At 38.2% G+C, this 18,979-nt stretch overlaps 1 protein-coding gene across 2 annotated transcripts in view; it reads right to left on the bottom strand.

Moving 5' to 3' along the window:
- Nucleotides 1–5,966: 5,966 nt before the first annotated feature.
- Nucleotides 5,967–18,979, bottom strand: part of LOC136858417 (mitochondrial outer membrane protein SLC25A46) — a 114,385-nt gene continuing 101,372 nt past the window's right edge. For both annotated transcript variants that reach the window (XM_067137943.2, XM_067137944.2), the window contains exon 8: nt 5,967–6,808. In XM_067137943.2, coding sequence (XP_066994044.2) covers nt 6,391–6,808 — 418 coding nt within the window. In that variant the 3' untranslated portion in view covers nt 5,967–6,390. The remainder of the gene's footprint in view (nt 6,809–18,979) is intronic.

The following is an 18,979-nucleotide window of genomic DNA, read 5'->3' as shown; positions in this document are numbered from 1 at the left end:
ACCAGCAGATACTTTGTGGAAAATATCTGTATCTGTCTTGTTTTCGAACCAGTAGTGTCACAGGTTAACTACATTCATTCTCATGGTCAGAACAATCTTCAGTTCTGTGATTTCTTGTCAGAAGTGGAAAGATATTGCCCTACCATACATCAGTTCAATGACTCAGCAGTGATAAATTTTATTAAGATATTTTGTTCCCAAAAGCAGAGAATGACATTTTTCTCAACAAGAAAAACTGCCTTCAACCACCATTATCAAACAATGAATGACTTTGGAACTTAGATTTTGCTGCAGATATCTTAACAGATTCAACTTAAAACTACAAGGCAAAATAGTGCTAACATGTGAAACTTATACTGCAGTGAATTTTGATAACTGGCTCTAAACTAAATAACACAATGGCTTCTTATTGGGTCCACTCTGCAAATATTTATTGTTTACATTTTAAAAAGTTAATCTACACTATTTGTACATGTTTCAGGAAAATTTAAACCATTCTCATTATCAGGGAACAAAAAACATGCAAACATCCTTAATTTGTAGGTTCCAAGACAAAATTACAATTAGTCAACATATCATGTTACTATGTAAAAACTTACCATTAAAATACAAACTTCTTAATATTGCTGTTTGCTGAGCATAATTTCCAAAGTTACTGAGACATCCTTTCTTGAAAATTAAGATTTGTGAGAACTCCAAAAAGCTTGTGTAATACAACACCAATATAATGCAGTGGGAAATTCAGATGATTGTAGACATATTAAAATCTTAAAATCTTATAGGCTGGCTACAAAAAATTTTAAAACACCACTTGCACACATTTCAGACTCTGTATTAGGCCGTCAATGTCTCAAGATACTGTAAACTCAATTTTATTTGTGGAGTTCATTTGAAAAACTTTAAGATCAGTAATGGAGCGACCTTGTCTTGCAATATTATTTGCCAGAAATAAAACAGTGCAGAACCAAGAGTCCCGTTGGGAAGTTAGATTTTATATGAGCCTGCCATGTTGTGTGATCCTCTTATTTCCAAAATAAGAGGAGGGTCAAAGTTAGAGAGTTTCAGAACCTGAAAACTAAAACAGAGTACAGCATAATTTGAGAAAGTGAGAGAAACTTACAGATATGTTTACTAATGGGTTATTCTGTCTTGGGTCTGAGAAAATAAGGATGTTTGCATAATTTTTGTTTACTGATGAGGAGAAAAGTATAATTTTTCTTGAAACATGTTTGAATAATGTAGATTAACTTTGTTCAGTGTAAACAAATACTGATTGGGCAGACCCACTAAGAACCCATTGTGTTTAGTTGAAATAGTCAGTACAGACCAAATAGGATTGAAAAAGCTCTGAATCACAAATCATTTCACAAGCTGCCTTGTGCGTTTCCCATGCCGTAAAAACTGAAAGAAGTTAAATCTCCAATCCCACACAAACTTTCAGGCGATATATTTTCTTCAATTTGAAGTGATTAATCTGCAGTGTGATGACATGCTAAAAGGCAAATTTTAAGAGAAGAATCTATTTCTGTAAGTGTCTTTAAAGTGATGAATATGATGACTGAAGATCATAATTTATGCTTGGGGATTGATCTCTGTATTTGGTAGTACCTACTTGTGTGAAAACACATTTTCACGTAAAATCTTAATACAGGTCAGCACGAACAGATGAATATTTGTAATCAATTTCGATGAAAGACAGAACTAGCCCTGAACCAAAATCTAATGAAATGCTACCTCTAAATGAGCAATTTCATTCAAATTAGTAGAGCTGGATTTCAAACAGTAATTGTAGTCTAATTATTATTATGTTAGATTTTTATCAATAAATTATTGAAAACTTGTCACATATGTAGACCAACCTAGAAAAACATATCGACCGGGCGAGTTGGCCGTGCAGTTAGGGCTGTGCTGCTCTGAGTGGTGGTGGTGATTTTAGTTTTAAGAGGAAGTACAACTAGGCAACCATCCTCTATATAACACTAATCAGAGGGGGGGGGAAATAGATGGATTCCTACACTTCGAAAAATGAAGGTATTGGCCAAAGGAAAACAAGGGCCATGAAGAGCGTGAAAATGAAATACTCCCTAGCCCTCGCAAACCTACTAGCATTAGGGTCAGAAAAGAACAAGAGTTGACCAAGGAAGGTCGGTTAGGATAGATGAAAGTGAAGAGCCTGTCACAAGAGGAAGCAATACCAGGACTCAGCTAAGGGCCCCGTGGTCGCCTACCCACCCTCCAAAGTTCAGAGCCCCTGGGGCCCCTTTTAGTCGCCTCTTACAGCAGGCATGGGATACCGTGGGTGTTAATCTACCACCCCCACCCACAGGAGGACATGCAGCTGTGAGCATGCACAAGAAGATAGTGGGTTCGAACCCCATTGTTGGCAGCCCTGAAGATGGTTTTTTGTGGTTTCCCATTTTCACACCAGGCAAATGTTGGGGCTGAGGCTTAATTAAGGCCATGACTGCTTTCTTCCCACTCCTAGGTCTTTTCTATCCCATCGTCACTATAAGACCTATCTGTGTCAGTGCGACAAAGCAAATCGTAATTTTTTTTTTAATATTGAGTTTGCCTCGTGGTCCAGAGAGCCTAAAATATTTACTATTTGGCCCTTCACAAAAAAGTTTGCTGAACCCTGCTCTAGAATAACAGTGTAATATCATAATGCTTTCTAAATGTTCTTGTGTAATACAACTTCAAATACATGCCAGTCACAATGAAATATGCAGTGCTACAGCATAAGTAAAAATACATACCAGCCTACTACTTGAGGTTAACCAACTACCTTTTCATAGGAGTTTTTAAAAAAAAATCACATCTTTTCTTGAATTTCATTACAGATACCGTCTTTTCTCGCATAATTAACACAATTTTTTGACGAAAAGTACAGGCGAAAACTTCGGATACGTAAATTATTCGGGAAATTCAGGTACGGTATTTAAAAAATGATTTATGGTTCATTTACATTTAAAAGATACATCAAATATAATATAGGTGCATGCAATTGGTTCAACTCATTTGCGGTTAATCGTCATTTGGCATAAAATTCAAACGTGACATTTTTTCTGAAAAGTCAAATAGGGTACATCAGGTAAGTTGGGCACGAGGGTTTGAAATACCAACACTGGAAAATATTCTTCCTGTTACAAGCTGACAATATGACCTGAAGTAAAATAACCATCTACTAATAAAAGTACAATTTATGAAGTACACAATAATGACATACCGGCAAAAAAAAAAAAAAAGACTGCCTAAACCGTTCGTATCCAATCTCGTACGAGTGACATGTCCAACCACCCCTTTTCTTGTATACGAACATGGATCCCTCGCGGAAATTTTACTTTAGGCATTGCGTTTCATTTTAAGAATAGAACTCAGAGAATTAGAGTAGGCGAAGCTTTATCTGACCCTGTAATAATTAAGAGGGGAATTCCTCAAGGCAGTATTATTGGACCTTTATGTTTTCTTATATATATATCAATGATATGAGTAAAGGAGTGGAATCAGAGGCAAGGCATTTTGCGGATGTTATTCTGTATAGAGAAATATGTTACAAGATTGTGAGCAGCTGCAACGTGACCTCGATAATGTTGCGAGATGGACAGCAGGCAATGGTATGATGATAAACGGGGTTAAAAGTCAGGTTGTGAGTTTCACAAATAGGAAAAGTCCTCTGAGTTTTAATTACTGCGTTGACGGGGTGAAAGTTCCTTTTGGGGATCACTGTAAGTACCTAGGTGTTAATATAAGGAAAGATCTTCATTGGGGTAATCGCATAGATATGACTGTAAATAAAGGGTACAGATCTCTGCACATGGTTATGAGGGTGTTTAGGGGTTGTAGTAAGGATGTAAAGGAGAGGGCATATAAGTCTCTGGTAAGACCCCAACTAGAGTATGGTTCCAGTGTATGGGACCCTCACCAGGATTACATGATTCAAGAATTGGAAAAAATCCAAAGAAAACAGCTCGATTTGTTCTGCGCGATTTCCGACAAAAATGTTGCAAAGTTTGGACTGGAGAAGACTTGGGAAAAAGGAAGCGACCTGCTTGACTAAGTGGTATGTAATACCAATATAAACGGTCCATTATTGGTCATTATACATTTTCCAGCTAACTCATTCCTGGCCCTATGGGAATCAACATCTATATCATCAGTGGTATGTTCCGAACTGTCAGTGGAGAGATGATGTGAAATGATGTCAGTAGATGAATAAGTTTGAGTGGTGTCTTTAAAAGCAGGAAAGATCCCAATATGAAGATAAAGTTGAAATTCAATAGGACAAATTGGGGCAAATATTCATTTATAAAGAGGGGAGTTAGGGACTGGAATAACTTACCAAGGGAGATGTTCAATAAATTTCCAATTTCTTTGCAACCAAGGCTAGGAAAACAACAGGTAGGGAATCTGCCAACTGGGTGACTGCCCTAAATGCAGATCAGTACCGACTGATTGATTGAACATAAAGTGAAAGCTTTCTGCCATCACCTGTTACAGCAAGCATTGCAGTACATGGTTCTTTTTAACTTCTGATAGTGTGTACGATAACACTATGTCCTTTTCTTATCGATTGTTCGACAATGTGACGTATAGAAACTGATTGGTGTCTGACCTGTGTTTCCTATTTGGGAGAGCAAATATTCCTTCACTTTACGCTTCACAATCACAAAGCGATGGAAATCAATTACATTTTGGTTGAATCGTTCAGCATTTTGTGACAATGTTGTTCTTCATTGAAGAGGAAGTCGATTTCTCTTCATAAAATTAATCATCAAGCCTTGGCTAACCTTCAGATCCAAGACACTGCAGCAGCTATTTCTCGTTCTATCCAATGTTGCATAAGAAAATCATATATTTATGCAGATTCTCCCCTACTTCCAGAAACTCGCCGTTTTTGGTCCACGAAATGCTTTGTGAGACTTAATGGTCGCTTGAAGTAGGGTACACTTCTCTGTTACCGCGGTAGCGCACGTTGCATTAGGACACCGGTGGCCCACCACCCTATTCCCGTATGTTTTGGCGTAGCTGATCGCCGCGCGTTTATATGATGCAGTATTACTCAAATTCTTGCTCACTGTGGACTAAAAAAACAATTTTGAGATCACATAAAACGCATGTCCTGTACCCGAAACACTCGTAAAATGTGTTTGTACCAGACTGGAATAGAGCGTCACTAGTCACTTCCGGGCTGATTTTCTCACTGAACTAGTGCAGTGGTATTTCCTAGAAGCTGTTGCCCAGTATTTGGAATGTCCGGTTTTGCGATAGGAAGGCTGTTACCTGAGTAACTGACATCTTTATTTCGGAACACATCCGGAGCTGCGTGATGAATGTTTGAAGAAGTGGGTGCTTCTTCTCCACTTTGGACCCAAAAATATTGGGATGCATAAATTATGCAAGGGTGTTAATTATGTGAGAAAATATGGTAGTTCCAGAAATTAAAGAAGTCCGAGTGTAAAAAATTATTTATACATATTCTAGTTATTTTACCATTTGAAATTACTCTTTTCTTTTTCATCACCAAATGTAGGTCATCAAAGTTAATATTCCAAGGAAAACAGAAAAGCACAAATTTTTGCCTCATGTTTTGACAATTTTACAGACCAATTAACATTTTCATTTGGGTAATCTCTTGTCTAACAAATGTTATCCAATGCAATCTAGGTAAAATACGGTCTGTAACAGGTTAACTAACTTAAAATGAATAGATTAAGCAAATAAATGATTAACATAACACTGTGATGTATTATCTCTCATCTCCTTCCTGTTTTTGCTGCTGAACCAGAATTTTCCTTTAATATTTAATAATCCACTAATATATTACCAGAAATTACATATATTACAGAGCCAAATACAAATATCTGTGGGCCTACCGGTAAAAGGAAGTTTCATCAAACTATCTCAAAAATTAAGCCCTTCTCAATCCAAGACTACAAAAGGCAGAATATGCAAACAATCTACAGACATAATAAACTGACCAAGGTGTAATTGCAATCAAAATAAATATACAGCATTATTTACAAATTAACAAAAAATATATCACAATCTACAAAATGGTTTATATCAACTTCATGATCAGCCAATTTAAGTTGCTTAATTGAAAGTAACCAAATCTTCACATTTGGAAGATGCAATCAAACAAAATTATATTACAATTTTAAATTTCTCATCTGAAAACTTCTTGCTCATATATTTACATTATATGTTTCCAATTATTTCTAAACAACTTTGATTGAATATACAATTATAATAAGGAAATTTCCAGTTACAAAATAGTTCAAGGCAGACACGGCACAACTGAGATAAACATCATATAGACTACCCACTGCTCACATTCTCAACTGACAAAACACCTCGCAAATTTACACACACCACTAAACATTAACTTTCTCATTTATAAGGAAAATAAGGTTGATGAGGGTAACTGAAACTAGATGGCTGAGCAGAAGCAGGTGCGTATGGATCTTGAGGGTAACTACGAGCACTAACAGGAGCTGTCCGTGGTTGTACCCCGGAGGATCCAGGGGCCATCATGTCTGTAGGAGGAGGTGGACTGCTTGATTTGGTATTTGTACGTAAGAGATTAACCACCTCTGTTAGCACAAATTTTGTCAATCTAATGACTGCAATATGAGCAGCACACTGTATCAAAAGGGATCCAAAGCCCTTGTACAAACCCAGAAAACCTTCTTCTTGCACAATTGTACTGAAACAATCACTTGCACCTTCATAGCTAGTTAGAATCGGAATTACTTCAGCACCAGAGTCCAGATTGTCGATTATTGTCCTTGTTCCCTGCAAATGTAACCTGAAAAATAAAAAATAAAATTGTATATCATTACAATGATTGCTAACTATGGTATAATAAAGATGGCGTTTTATAAGAAACATAACCTAGAAGTAAATTCAACTGCAATAATATAACAGGAAAGTAATCAGAATACAAGAAGGAAAGTGAGAAGGTGCTCAGAAAAAGAAGACTTAGATACTGAAGATGAATGATCTGAACCCAGATCAGAGCAATTTTCAGGCTTAAGAAAATTATTTTCCTAGACATATACTTGCTCTGACATCGGGGAATACTGGAATACTATAGTTATTCAGAGTACCCTCAAATAACAATCAACTCCACAAGGTTACAAATTTCCCAGCAACAAGCCATCACACAATATTCACTCAAACTAAGAATGTTGACATAATGACTGTCTAAGCCTTAAAACAAAGTAGCAACAACAAGCTCCATGGAAACAAAAATCTAATTACTTACACAGTAGACAATATTCCCAAGAAATAACTATGTTATCATCAATTTAATTATAGCTTCAAACTTCATTTAGATATCAATCAACAACATCAATAACAGATTTGTTTTTCTTCTTCTTCCTGGCCTTATCTCCAATTATTTGAGACTGCCACTAGACGTAGTTTAAGCCCAAATTTACAGCCAAATGCCTTTCCTGATGCCACCCTTATGTGGAGGAATGTATTCACTATTGTGTCTGCAATGGCTGGCAGTGAAATGGGATGTGATGTGTCGTACATAAATGAAGAAGTGTATTAAAAAAAACCACTCAAGCCTCCTAGCAAGAAACAAACAAACTGCAACCAACATTCCTGGGTGCAGCCAGGAATCAAATCCAAGACACGCTGAATCAAAGGCCACTACACTGACCATTCGGCCTAGGAGCCAGACTGAAGAACTCTTTACAGTATTACCCCACAATTACGTTCCTGTTTTTTAAGTTTTCCCATCTTTTACGTTTTTTGTTGGTCCCCTGAGATTTCCTATCCTCACAATGTATTAAAATCCTCAAATTTTCGTTTGCAACATTTTATGCTTCCTGCCGTTCGAGAGGAAAAAAAATTTGAGGTAAAATGGCACCACAACTAACCTAAAACGCTTTGAGTAACCATGGCATGATGACCAAATCAAACAACCATGGTCTATAATAACTCTTAGAACTCTCAGTATTGAACTTTTTGCTTAACCAAAGCAGCGCATTCTCTGATATCAGGTGTTTTCCACAACGTCCTAAACCTTATTTTCAAATCCAACGAGATGAATTAACTCTCTAAATCTCACATACACACAAATTTTCCACCATAATCCTATGACTTTTAAATGCAAGTAAACACACACCCAATAGAAATCAAAAACATGTATAATACCGCACATCTGGATAATGGCAAAATGCAGAGCCCAACAAAACTGCAAAGGAGGAGGAGGAGGAGGTGGAGGAGCAGCAGCAGCAGCAGCAGCAGCAGCAGCAGCAGAAGAAGAAGACATCAGGTGTTTGCTTTATTGGTAAGTACACTATAAGCCACAAGAAGGAGACGTTATCAAGTGATTCAGTATTTGGATTGCCCAAGTTTGTTATTTCACGGCTATTGTTTTACACTTGCGTTTGTTGTTGGAGTTGTTGGAAGTTATTGCTGCTGGTTAGTCACATTTATTTTTATTATTTGTTACGTTTTTTGTTCTTGTTATGCGAGTCGACCGGTCAAAGTGAAATGTCGTGATCTTCCTCTAGCGTTGTAACCTTTCAGGCTTTTCCAGCCATGTTAAGTGTAATCCTATAGTCCAATTACGTGATATCACTCGATATCAAATTATCCGTTATCGGCAATGATTCATTGAGACCTGTTAATTAAACTGCAGTCAATTGTAAATTAGAATGATATTGGAATCATATTAGATATATTAGTACATCATTTATTATTTAAATTATGAATAGGAATTTATTATGTATTGTATTTTGGTCAATATGTTGAGACAGTGTTTGTGTCATTTCATCTCATATTTGTGTATACGGAAAAGTTATTCTTGAAGCTGGGAATTTGGGATGAGTAAATGGTTTTACCTCATGAGCACATAATTATACATGCGAACCACGCGCAAGGCAAGAGCGAGCCCCAGACAATATTGTCGACACGCCCACTGGTTACTCTTGAAGCAATAGAGAGGGAAAGATATGATAAGGGATCAACGAATCCGATGCTACATCGTAAAGAGACTTGGTATGGAGTAGTTATCAAGGGAGAGGAAGTCTTGTGTGTATAATCCTGCACGGAGCAATCCAGGGCGCCCAATTTATAGTTGTTGGTACTTTGAGTTTTTGTTTCGATATACAGTACGAAGGTGCTGTGATGCTGTCGGATCAGGGTTAGACAGAATAGTACATGGCTTGTGAGATATTTCAATTTTTATAAGGATAGGGCTAATGTATTGTGCCATTTCCATGTGGAACATGCGCCACAGTGCGAGTGAAAACAGTGAGCACGAGGTCCGGGGACATGGCGCCGGAACAGTCTAGGCGAGAACTCAACTACATACGCTGAATATGTGAAGAAGGGATCGTGAAGAGAGAGACTTTGCTTTCATCTTTGAGCGGAAAGTAGAATGTAAAATGTATAAAATAAGACGAAACCAAAGATGTTATGCAATGTAAAACACCGATAGTTGTTAATAAGAATGGTGGCGACACCTAGGTATCGATAGACGTAAGTAGGTACTTAAGATAGACTTCCACATCTAGTGTGTAATTCTGTTATTCCATGTCTTGTTTTAAAACGAAAAGATGGAATACAAAGCCTGGTCATTTTGTTCATTGTTGGTGTCGATGTAATGGTAGTGTGTGAAATTGATACACGGAAGCTTAAGAAAAGTTGTTGCTAAATGAGCCTATTACTAGTCTATGTAAATTGAATGTGAAAAGAAGTTATGAGTCATACAAGGCAAAGCCATTACAAGGAAAGCAACGCGATACATAATAGAAATTGTCGGTATCTTGCAAACATCTATGTATAATTGGAAGTATATGCATTGTTGGTTCAATAGTGATTGTGTGTGTATTGAATAATCTAATGTTAGCCTTTTTCAGGTGTGATCTGCACGAAAGTAGAATAACAATGTCAGAAAGATATCCAGAAAATACAAGTACACAAGAGAGCATGGAGAGTTAAATGGATACAAGCAGGTCCAGACGAGATGATGGCGTGGTTAAGAGGAAGGATAACCTAGGCCATGTGCTTTCCAATACCCTGGCCAAGTCAGTAGTTTCATATTCTTCTTAATAATAATGCCTTTCTTGTATTTTACTTTATGCAGCATTTATTTGCATTCTATTTTATTTACTAGTATCCTCAATGTAGATAGTAGTGTATATACAGTACATGTCCTGAAGTAGTTTGTCAAGACGTAATAATAATTGCACAATGAGCGACGTGATATTATGTTATTTGGCCTGAAGTTATTCATATATGCGTTTGGCGATACGGTATTCGAAATTCTGTGGTATCATGTGAGCAAACAATTAGTTATGTCAGTAGGCGACTTCGGCATTGTTTATATTATGTTGCGGTATCGAGATTACTGAAAAGCACGAGCTTACGTATGTATATGTAACATGCGTTAGCATAGAATCTGAGCATATTTATTGTGAAGTTAACGCAGGTAACGCAGGTAAATGGATACGTGATTTAATATAAGTACAGAGACAGCGAACATTGTAAATTCAAGGGTACGTTGTTCTTTGAATGATAATTGCAGCAGGTTTACTACAATTACGAGAATGGTCATGAAGCAATGGCATATCGAGGTATCAATGAAGATGTTCTGCAGGTAAGTGATACAAATATAACGAAGTTACGAGTGATGATACTAATGTGAATCGACGTGAAATAAATATAATAATATTAATGATGTTAGTGCCAAGTGTATTAAGTGCCTGCGATGGTGATAGTTATTGTGTTGATAAATAATATAGTGTAGGGTGATATCGTGACATGCTATTGATGCGTGGGCGAGCTCACGTGAGGTTAAGTGGTTCAAATAGTGGAAGGTACTGCGCCATGAGAATTATACAATAAGCTGAGATGTGATAGTGAAAATTCATCCTAAATTCGTTATGCAGAATGTGCTATTTAACTGTGTTATGTTACTGTGACGTTAGATAATGTAAATGGAGTTGTGATGTTCATGTCATATTTGGTCACAGACAGTATTTCATTTCTGAAGTTCTCTACTGTGACCTCTAAATTTTAATGTACACAATAACCACTATTTTGAAGTCAGACAGTGGTGGCCATGATTGTTAAGGCATCAAGTCTATATGGTCTAATACTGCAGTTAACCAGTTTGAGTCCCAATGTTAAAAAAAAAAAAAATTCACCATCAGACTGCTGGCCGGTAAGGTAGAAGAATTGGTGCTATACAAATTATAATCACAAAACTGTGTGCCAAAAGTCTGAATTCAATTCCAAACCTCTTCACAATTTTCATATGGAGCGAGGGCATATGATGCTGTTGATGGTGATCCATCCATCGGATGGAGATGTTAAGCTTTGAGCACACTCCTTAGTGCTGTTCAACCAGAGTAGGCTATGTGATGGCACTGGGTTTTACCCTCTCCTCTCCTATTATCATATATCACGTCATTCATTTAATCTTATTAACTCCTCTGGTAAGGCTGATGTCAGGAAGGCCATCAGGTTGTAAAAACTCACAATGAAGATCAATGAAGATTCATCTCATTTCATACATGAACCCGTAGGGCATCGGGACATGGAGTGATGACAGCTACTCATTTTCATTTGATTCTAACACAATTTTTTCTTTTTTTTTTGCTAGTTGCTTTACGTCGCACCGACACAGATAGGTCTTATGGCGACGATGGGATAGGAAAGGCCTAGAAATGGGAAGGAAGCGGCTGTGCCAACAGTGGGGTTCGAACTCACTATCTCCCAGATGGGAGCTCACAGCTGCGCGCTCCTAATCACACGGCCAACTCGCCCGGTAAACACAAATTTAAGCATCCTGAAATGCAAATGGTTGCATAAGTCAAGCACATATATTTAACCAATTACAAGTATGTTTTCATCATACATATAGTACAGTTAAGTTAGGATAGATGACGCAATTTGAATAAGAAAAACTGAAACGTTTGCCACAAAATGCGATCGATCATCTTCGGTACAGTCTAGTTTTCTCACCATGTGCATTTGTGAGCTCTCTCATCAACATTCAAAGGCGATGTTGGAGACTATTAGTAATACCCGTCGATTACTGTTGTTACGACCGCTCTACTACATCTTACCTTCTGCCTTCTGTCGCATTCTACCGTCCATCTGCTTGCTCGCCCAGCTGTTCACTGACCGGCCTGTTCTCCGGCACTGTTGCTGCTCCCTCGTTGTGACGTCACACCTACGTATTTTTCATCGAGTAACTTCTCGAATCTCTTCACCACGTATATAAGCAAGCTATTCCTTAGTTTCCCCAGGTCAGATATTGAGTTGGAAAACAACACGAGCGGAGAGAGCGGAACTGTTCGCTAGCGGCTGGCCCGTTGCAACGTTTTACCTACTTTTAATTTGTGAATAGCTGCATTGTTTATCAACAGACTGGGTGAGCAAAATGTTACAACTTTTTATATCTTTCGTGGTTTATATCAAGATCTGAACTTTGAATGTTAAATTATTTGGAGGCTTCATGGTCTCCATTCTAACTGAGTCCTTCAGACCTTTATCAATTTCATACACCAAAATAAACTGTGCTTGGACAAGTGATGGAAGTGTTGCCACATCCTGGACTTTTTCTACAGACCCGAGTGGTCGCTTACATTGCCAACGTGATAGCGTTTAAGCAGCCTGGAAGGATTTCCCCCCCTCCCTTTCCTCTTTTCTTCCCTTCTCACTCCGTTTCCTTTTCTTTCCCTTTTTTCTTTTCCGGTATTGAGTTGTAAAAATTTTGCCTCCCGACGAGCTTTAACTCTCTTGCCCTCTTTTGGGTTTCAAATGAAGATTGTAAGGGTGGCCTTAAATCATTATTTCCAAATATACTAATGTACCCCCCCCCCCCCCCTTTGATTCCTAACCAATGTGTTTTAAAAAAAAAAAGGTAGTAGTATATTTAAATAGGTGCTAATTCTGGTTTTTGTTCTGTCGAACTCTGGTCTTGGGCTTTTCTTGAAAATCATAATCGTTATTCCCAAGAATTCTTAATTATTATTCATATTGATTGTATTTTGGTTGTCAAATGGGCTGAGCCCTTGCTAAATGTTTGTAATTCCCATTCTTTGTTTGTTATACACTGCCTATTCTAGTCATTTGAAGTTTGAATACAATTTGTTTTAAATCAATCCACCTTTCTTACATTTGGTTCGTTGTACGTTCTCTCTCACTCTTTACCTTTTCCTTCTCTTTTTTTTTTTTTTTTTTGAACATTGTACTTACCACGGACAGCCCTCTCGGTTAGCCCGCCGTGGCGTCCACCGACTCTGCTGATTGATGAATAATAAGTCTGATATACTAGGTTTGACCCAACGAGGCATCAAGCGCATGCCTTTCCGTGGTCCGACAAGTCACCACCAGTGAAGTAACATTTGCTTGCTTCCAGCGTTATGGTGTCCTAATGATTACCGTTTGACGATCTTTGATGTTGTGGGCCCGACCATCCTATCATTATCTATACTAAGATTTTCGTCCTTTTAGCCATTTGTATGAACATAATATTTATTAGCACCCCACATTGACAAAGACGCCACAAATGGTAGCAGACAATCTTTTCTATTAATTATACACCCTGTTTTTCTTTTACTTATCGTTATGGCATGTTTTTTGGATATCTTTCCTCTGGGTGACAGTTCTAATTCTTCACCACTTCCTTCATATCATAATTTGTCCTTACCCAACCCTCCTGTCGGGGACTTGATTTCTTTCTCTCCTTCTTCTGATTCAGTAATGCATTCTTCCGATGACATAAAATCTCATCCAGTCCTTGCTCAACATGCAATGTTTCCATCTCCACCATCCCATTTTTCTTCCTCCCCTCACCTTACTTCTGCTGACAGTGCACTTAATATTCAGATAGTTAAGCAGTCATTGCTTCTGGTACCTCAGCTACAGGCTACTGATCCTCGCAGCTTGACCATTTGGCTTTTCTCTGTGAGAAAATTTTTAAATATTACACTTGCTTCCTTCCCTCAATTAATCGGTCTTTTGTCGGCTAAAACTACTGGTTTCTTTTCAAAATTTTGGCTTGATAATATGTCTAATTTCTCTTCATGGTTTCACTTACGGACTATAATACACAATTATTTTTTGCCATATGAGATTCGTTATAAATTAAGTACTGAGTTTGTCCGTTGCCACCAACTACCTACTGAATCTACACATGACTATCTTGATTCTATTACCACCTATAGTGATGTATTGAACATTGCTTATAATACTTCTGAATTAATTTCAATTGTCCGTTTTTATGCTGCTCCTTCCTTTCGTCAGCTCCTTGATGCACTTAAGCCCCCCACTACCATGCTTCAGTTATATAATTTGGCTCAGTCTCATGTCATTAATTCTTTAGGAGATCTTTCATATTATTCATCTATTCCCCCACCTGGTATCGTACCCCCTCCCTTACCTATTTCGTTACCTTCGCCTTCCGTCTCCCCTTCTCCATCAACAAATCGTTCAATTATAACATGCTTTCGTTGTAAAGGTCAGGGACATATTTCTAAGTATTGTACTGCCCCACTTTCGGGAAACGCCTTCCACCCACGTCGTTAGGCAGTCGTCGTATTATTGGGGAAAACCTGCCTTCATCTACTTTTTCTCCAGCTGAAAATGTTCCTCAATTTTCTTCCAGTATATATAATCTTTTCTTCCATGTACTTCTCATGTGTTGATAACTGAATAATTTGCCATCGGTTGCTCTTTTAGATTCAGGTGCTGCCGTATCTCTTATTAGTTTACCATTTTTTGAATCATTAAAAGCCAATTTTCCTCATTTGCAGTATACTCCATCTTCTCAGCAATGTATTTCCGCATCAAACCACCCCCTTCATGTCCTTGGCACTATATCTTTAAACATTAAAATGCAAAATTTTTCCTGGCCTTTTACTTTTCTTGTGGTTGAACATTTATCGTCTCCTCTCATTTTAGGTTTTGATTTTTTTTCTCACACTGGTCTCATTCTTGATTCAGTTCACTCCCAGGTTTCTTTTCATTTTTCATCTAAATCTGTTCCGTTGATAAACCTCTTTGATTATCCTTTTTTTCCATCAGTCTTCCTCCCTCACAATTAATTCCCTTTATTCTGATCAGGTACAGTCTCTGCTCCCGGAATTTTCTGACGTGATCACCCCTAACTTAGGGACTGTTAAGAACTTCACTGCCCATATCGATCTGACTGACAGTACTCCGGTTCGTTCTTCTCCGTATTTTCTCAGCCCTCCTAGGATGAACATTCTTAATGAATTAATTAATAAGATGCTTCGTGATGGCACTATCGTTCCTTCATCCTCCAATTATGCTTCTCCTGCCTTCATTGTTAATAAACCTGATGGCTCCTTTTGATTTATTGTCGATTATAGGAAATTGAACTCCCGTATATTGTATGATGCCTATCCGATGCCCAAATTACAATCCGCTTTTCAACATTTTTCTAATTCTCATTATTTTACTATTTTTGATTTCAATTCCGCTTACAATCAGATTCCCCTTGATGACATTAGCTCTCGCTACACTGCGTTTATTACGCCTAATGGTTTATATCAGTTCAAAAAAGTTCCTTTTGGTTTAAATCTTGGATGCCAGATCATGCAGCATTTATTTCCTTTTATTGACGATATCCTTGTTTATTCTCATGATTTTGAATCTCACCTACTGCATGTCCGTGAAGTTCTTACACGTCTTCGTTCCATTGGCTTGACTGTTAACCCTTCCAAGGTTCTTGTCGCTCAAACATCTATCAAATTTCTTGGTCATATCCTTAATTCACAGGGTGTCGCTGTTGATCCTGACCGTGTTTCCGCCATTCATAAAATTCCCCCTCCTCAGAATTTGAAACAATTGCGCTCCTTTTTAGGTATGGTGGGCTTTTATGCCAAATACATTCCTAATTTCTCTCAAATTTCGGAACCTTTAAATCTTCTTAAAAGAAAAGGCATTAAATTTCACTGGACTAATTCTCAACAACTTGCTTTTGATACCTTAAAATCAAAACCTTCTTATGCCCCTCTCTTGCAAATTCCCGATTTTTCCCTCCCCTTTGAACTCTCAACTGATGCCTCTGATGTCGCTCTTGGTGCTGTCTTACAACAAACTTGTAATGGCCAAACCTTACCCATTGCCTATTTTAGTAGTCTTTTATCTCCTGTCGAACGAAAATATTCTGTCTACGAAAGAGAAGCTCTGGGGCTTCTTCTGGCTATTGAACATTTTGCCGAATACTTGGACCATCGGGAATTTGTAGTAAATACCGACAATCAAGCACTATCCTGGTTGCTTCATAATGCTCCTAAAATAGGCCGTACTGGTCGGTGGCTCCTTCGGTTATCTCGCTTTAAATTTTCGCTCAAGTTTGTATCGGGTTTCCATAATTCAGTTGCTGATGCTTTATCCCGCCTTTTTGAAGATAATCCCATGAACCTGAAATTGATTCTTTGCCTGTTAATGCTATTACTTCTATTTCCTCCCTTAGCAATTTTCCTCTTTCTTTTCAGTCCTGTGTAGACCACCAGAAACAAGATCCGTATTGCCAACAGCTGATTCATGACCTTTCTCTTCCAAATTACTCTGGTCCTTTTCGTTTGCAGAATCATCTCCTCATTTTTAAACCTACTCCACGTGCTATTTCTCGCCTCATTCTTCCTTCAAATTTACGTCCTATGATTTTTCAGTATTTTCATGGTTCCCCTGTTGGGGGCCACATTGGAATGGCCAAAACTTATGCTCGTCTTGCCTCTATTTTTTTGGCCACAGATGAGAAAAGACATATGTTCATGGCTTCGTTTATGTGATTCTTGTCAAAAACTTAAGCCACTCAATCACCAACCCTATGGTACTTATGCTGCTTCCCCTGCTACTCATTGCGCTGAGAAATTCTATATTGACATTGTTGGCCCATTAGTTAAATCTTCAAAAGCAAATGCTTATATATTCACTTTGCTCGACGGTTTTTCAAAGTTTCTTATTGTTCGTCCGTTACGAAATATTTCTTCCCAAATAATTATTAATTTATTATCCACCCAGATTTTTCCTAACGTTGGTCTTCCTAAAGTATTAATTTCCGATAATGCCTCTATTTTTAAGCCTTTTATCATTTTTGTTTCTCTCACGGTATCAAGAAAGTTTTTACCTCCCCATATCATCCTCAGGGTAACATTGTAGAACGTTACCATCGAAATCTCAAAACCTTTCTTTCTATTTTTCATTCTACTGACCATAAGTCTTGGGATTCCGAACTCCCCCATTTTGTTTTGGCATTAAATGCTACTATTAACTCTTCTACCTCTACTCCTGCCAGGTTGTTTCTTGGCAGAGAGTTACACACACCCCTTTCTTTATCTTGGAATTTACCCTCATTATTGGATACCCCCTCTCATCTTCTCACTGATACTAAACTGAATCACGCCCTTCAACAACTTCTTCATGCCAGAGATCTTCACCGTAAGGCTTGCAATTCCCGAGTCCGTTCTCCATCTTTTCAAGTTTCTGATTTTGTATTATTAAAGAATCACCCCATTAGTTCTACTTCTCAAAATTTACCTGCAAAGCTCTCCCCTCGCTGGATTGGCCCTTTCCGTATCCTCTCCTTTCCCTCTCCGACCACTGCCCTCCTCCAATCCCTTGACACTCCTACTGATGTTAAAAAGGCTCATTTTTCCCAGATGAAGAAATTTTTTCCTCCTCCTGTTCCTGAGGGCCAGGGATAGGGATTTCTTCCAGGCTGCCTTTGTTGTTCCTTTTGGTTAGGTTATTTATCTTCTTTCATTTGTCCATTTTGAGTTTTCTATACCTGTATTTTTTTTCTTTTCCTTTTGCTCACTCAGTTCTGCTCTCTCCACTCACCCTCGCCCTATGTCTGACTCTCCCATATATAAATTTTGGGGATTTTATATCCCATTTTTTATTTCCAATATGGGAAACTTTACTTTAAATTACATATATAGTCCTAAAACATCTATAATTATTGCATCTCTCTCTCTCTATATATATTAAGGCCACTCCTTTTTCATTAATGTATAAATGTATATTTTTGTAATTCTCTCTTTCAATCCATATCACTTTTCTCTTCCTTTTTCTTTATACCCCTTTTTTACCCTCTTTAACTCTCTATCCCATCCCATCCCATCCCATCCCATCCCATCCCTTTTTCCCTTTTTCCTTGTTTTATTTCGCTGCTTATGCCTGTTTGGTTTTTGCTTTCCGTTTCTGCTTCATCGTTCTACGAGTTCCGGCGATGGTACCTTCTTTCGTCAACATGGGAATTTCTTCTACTCCTCTGGATCATTGTCGTCATCTCCCCCATCCTTCGGATTCGCCGAGTGGTGGGAATATGTTACGACCGCTCTACTACATCTTACCTTCTGCCTTCTGTCACATTCTACCGTCCATCTGCTTGCTCGCCCAGCTGTTCACTGACTGGCCTGTTCTCCGGCACTGTTGCTGCTCCCTCGTTGTGACGTCACACCTACGTATTTTTCATCGAGTAACTTCTCGAATCTCTTCACCACGTATATAAGCAAGCTATTCCTTAGTTTCCCCAGGTCAGATATTGAGTTGGAAAACAACACGAGTGGAGAGAGCGGAACTGTTCGCTAGCGGCTGGCCCGTTGCAACGTTTTACCTACTTTTAATTTGTGAATAGCTGCATTGTTTATCAACAGACTGGGTGAGCAAAATGTTACAACTTTTTATATCTTTCGTGGTTTATATCAAGATCTGAACTTTGAATGTTAAATTATTTGGTGGCTTCATGGTCTCCATTCTAACTGAGTCCTTCAGACTGATACCTTTATCAATTTCATACACCAAAATAAACTGTGCTTGGACAAGTGATAGAAGTGTTGCCACATCCTGGACTTTTTCTACAGGCCCGAGTGGTCGCTTACATTGCCAACGTGATAGCGTTTAAGCAGCCTGGAAGGATTTCCCCTCTCCCTTTCCTCTTTTCTTCCCTTCTCACTCCGTTTCCTTTTCT

The sequence above is a fragment of the Anabrus simplex genome, chromosome 1 (assembly GCF_040414725.1).
Source record: "Anabrus simplex isolate iqAnaSimp1 chromosome 1, ASM4041472v1, whole genome shotgun sequence".
In the NCBI taxonomy this organism is placed as follows: domain Eukaryota; kingdom Metazoa; phylum Arthropoda; class Insecta; order Orthoptera; family Tettigoniidae; genus Anabrus; species Anabrus simplex.
This window is presented reverse-complemented; position numbering and strand designations above follow the sequence as displayed.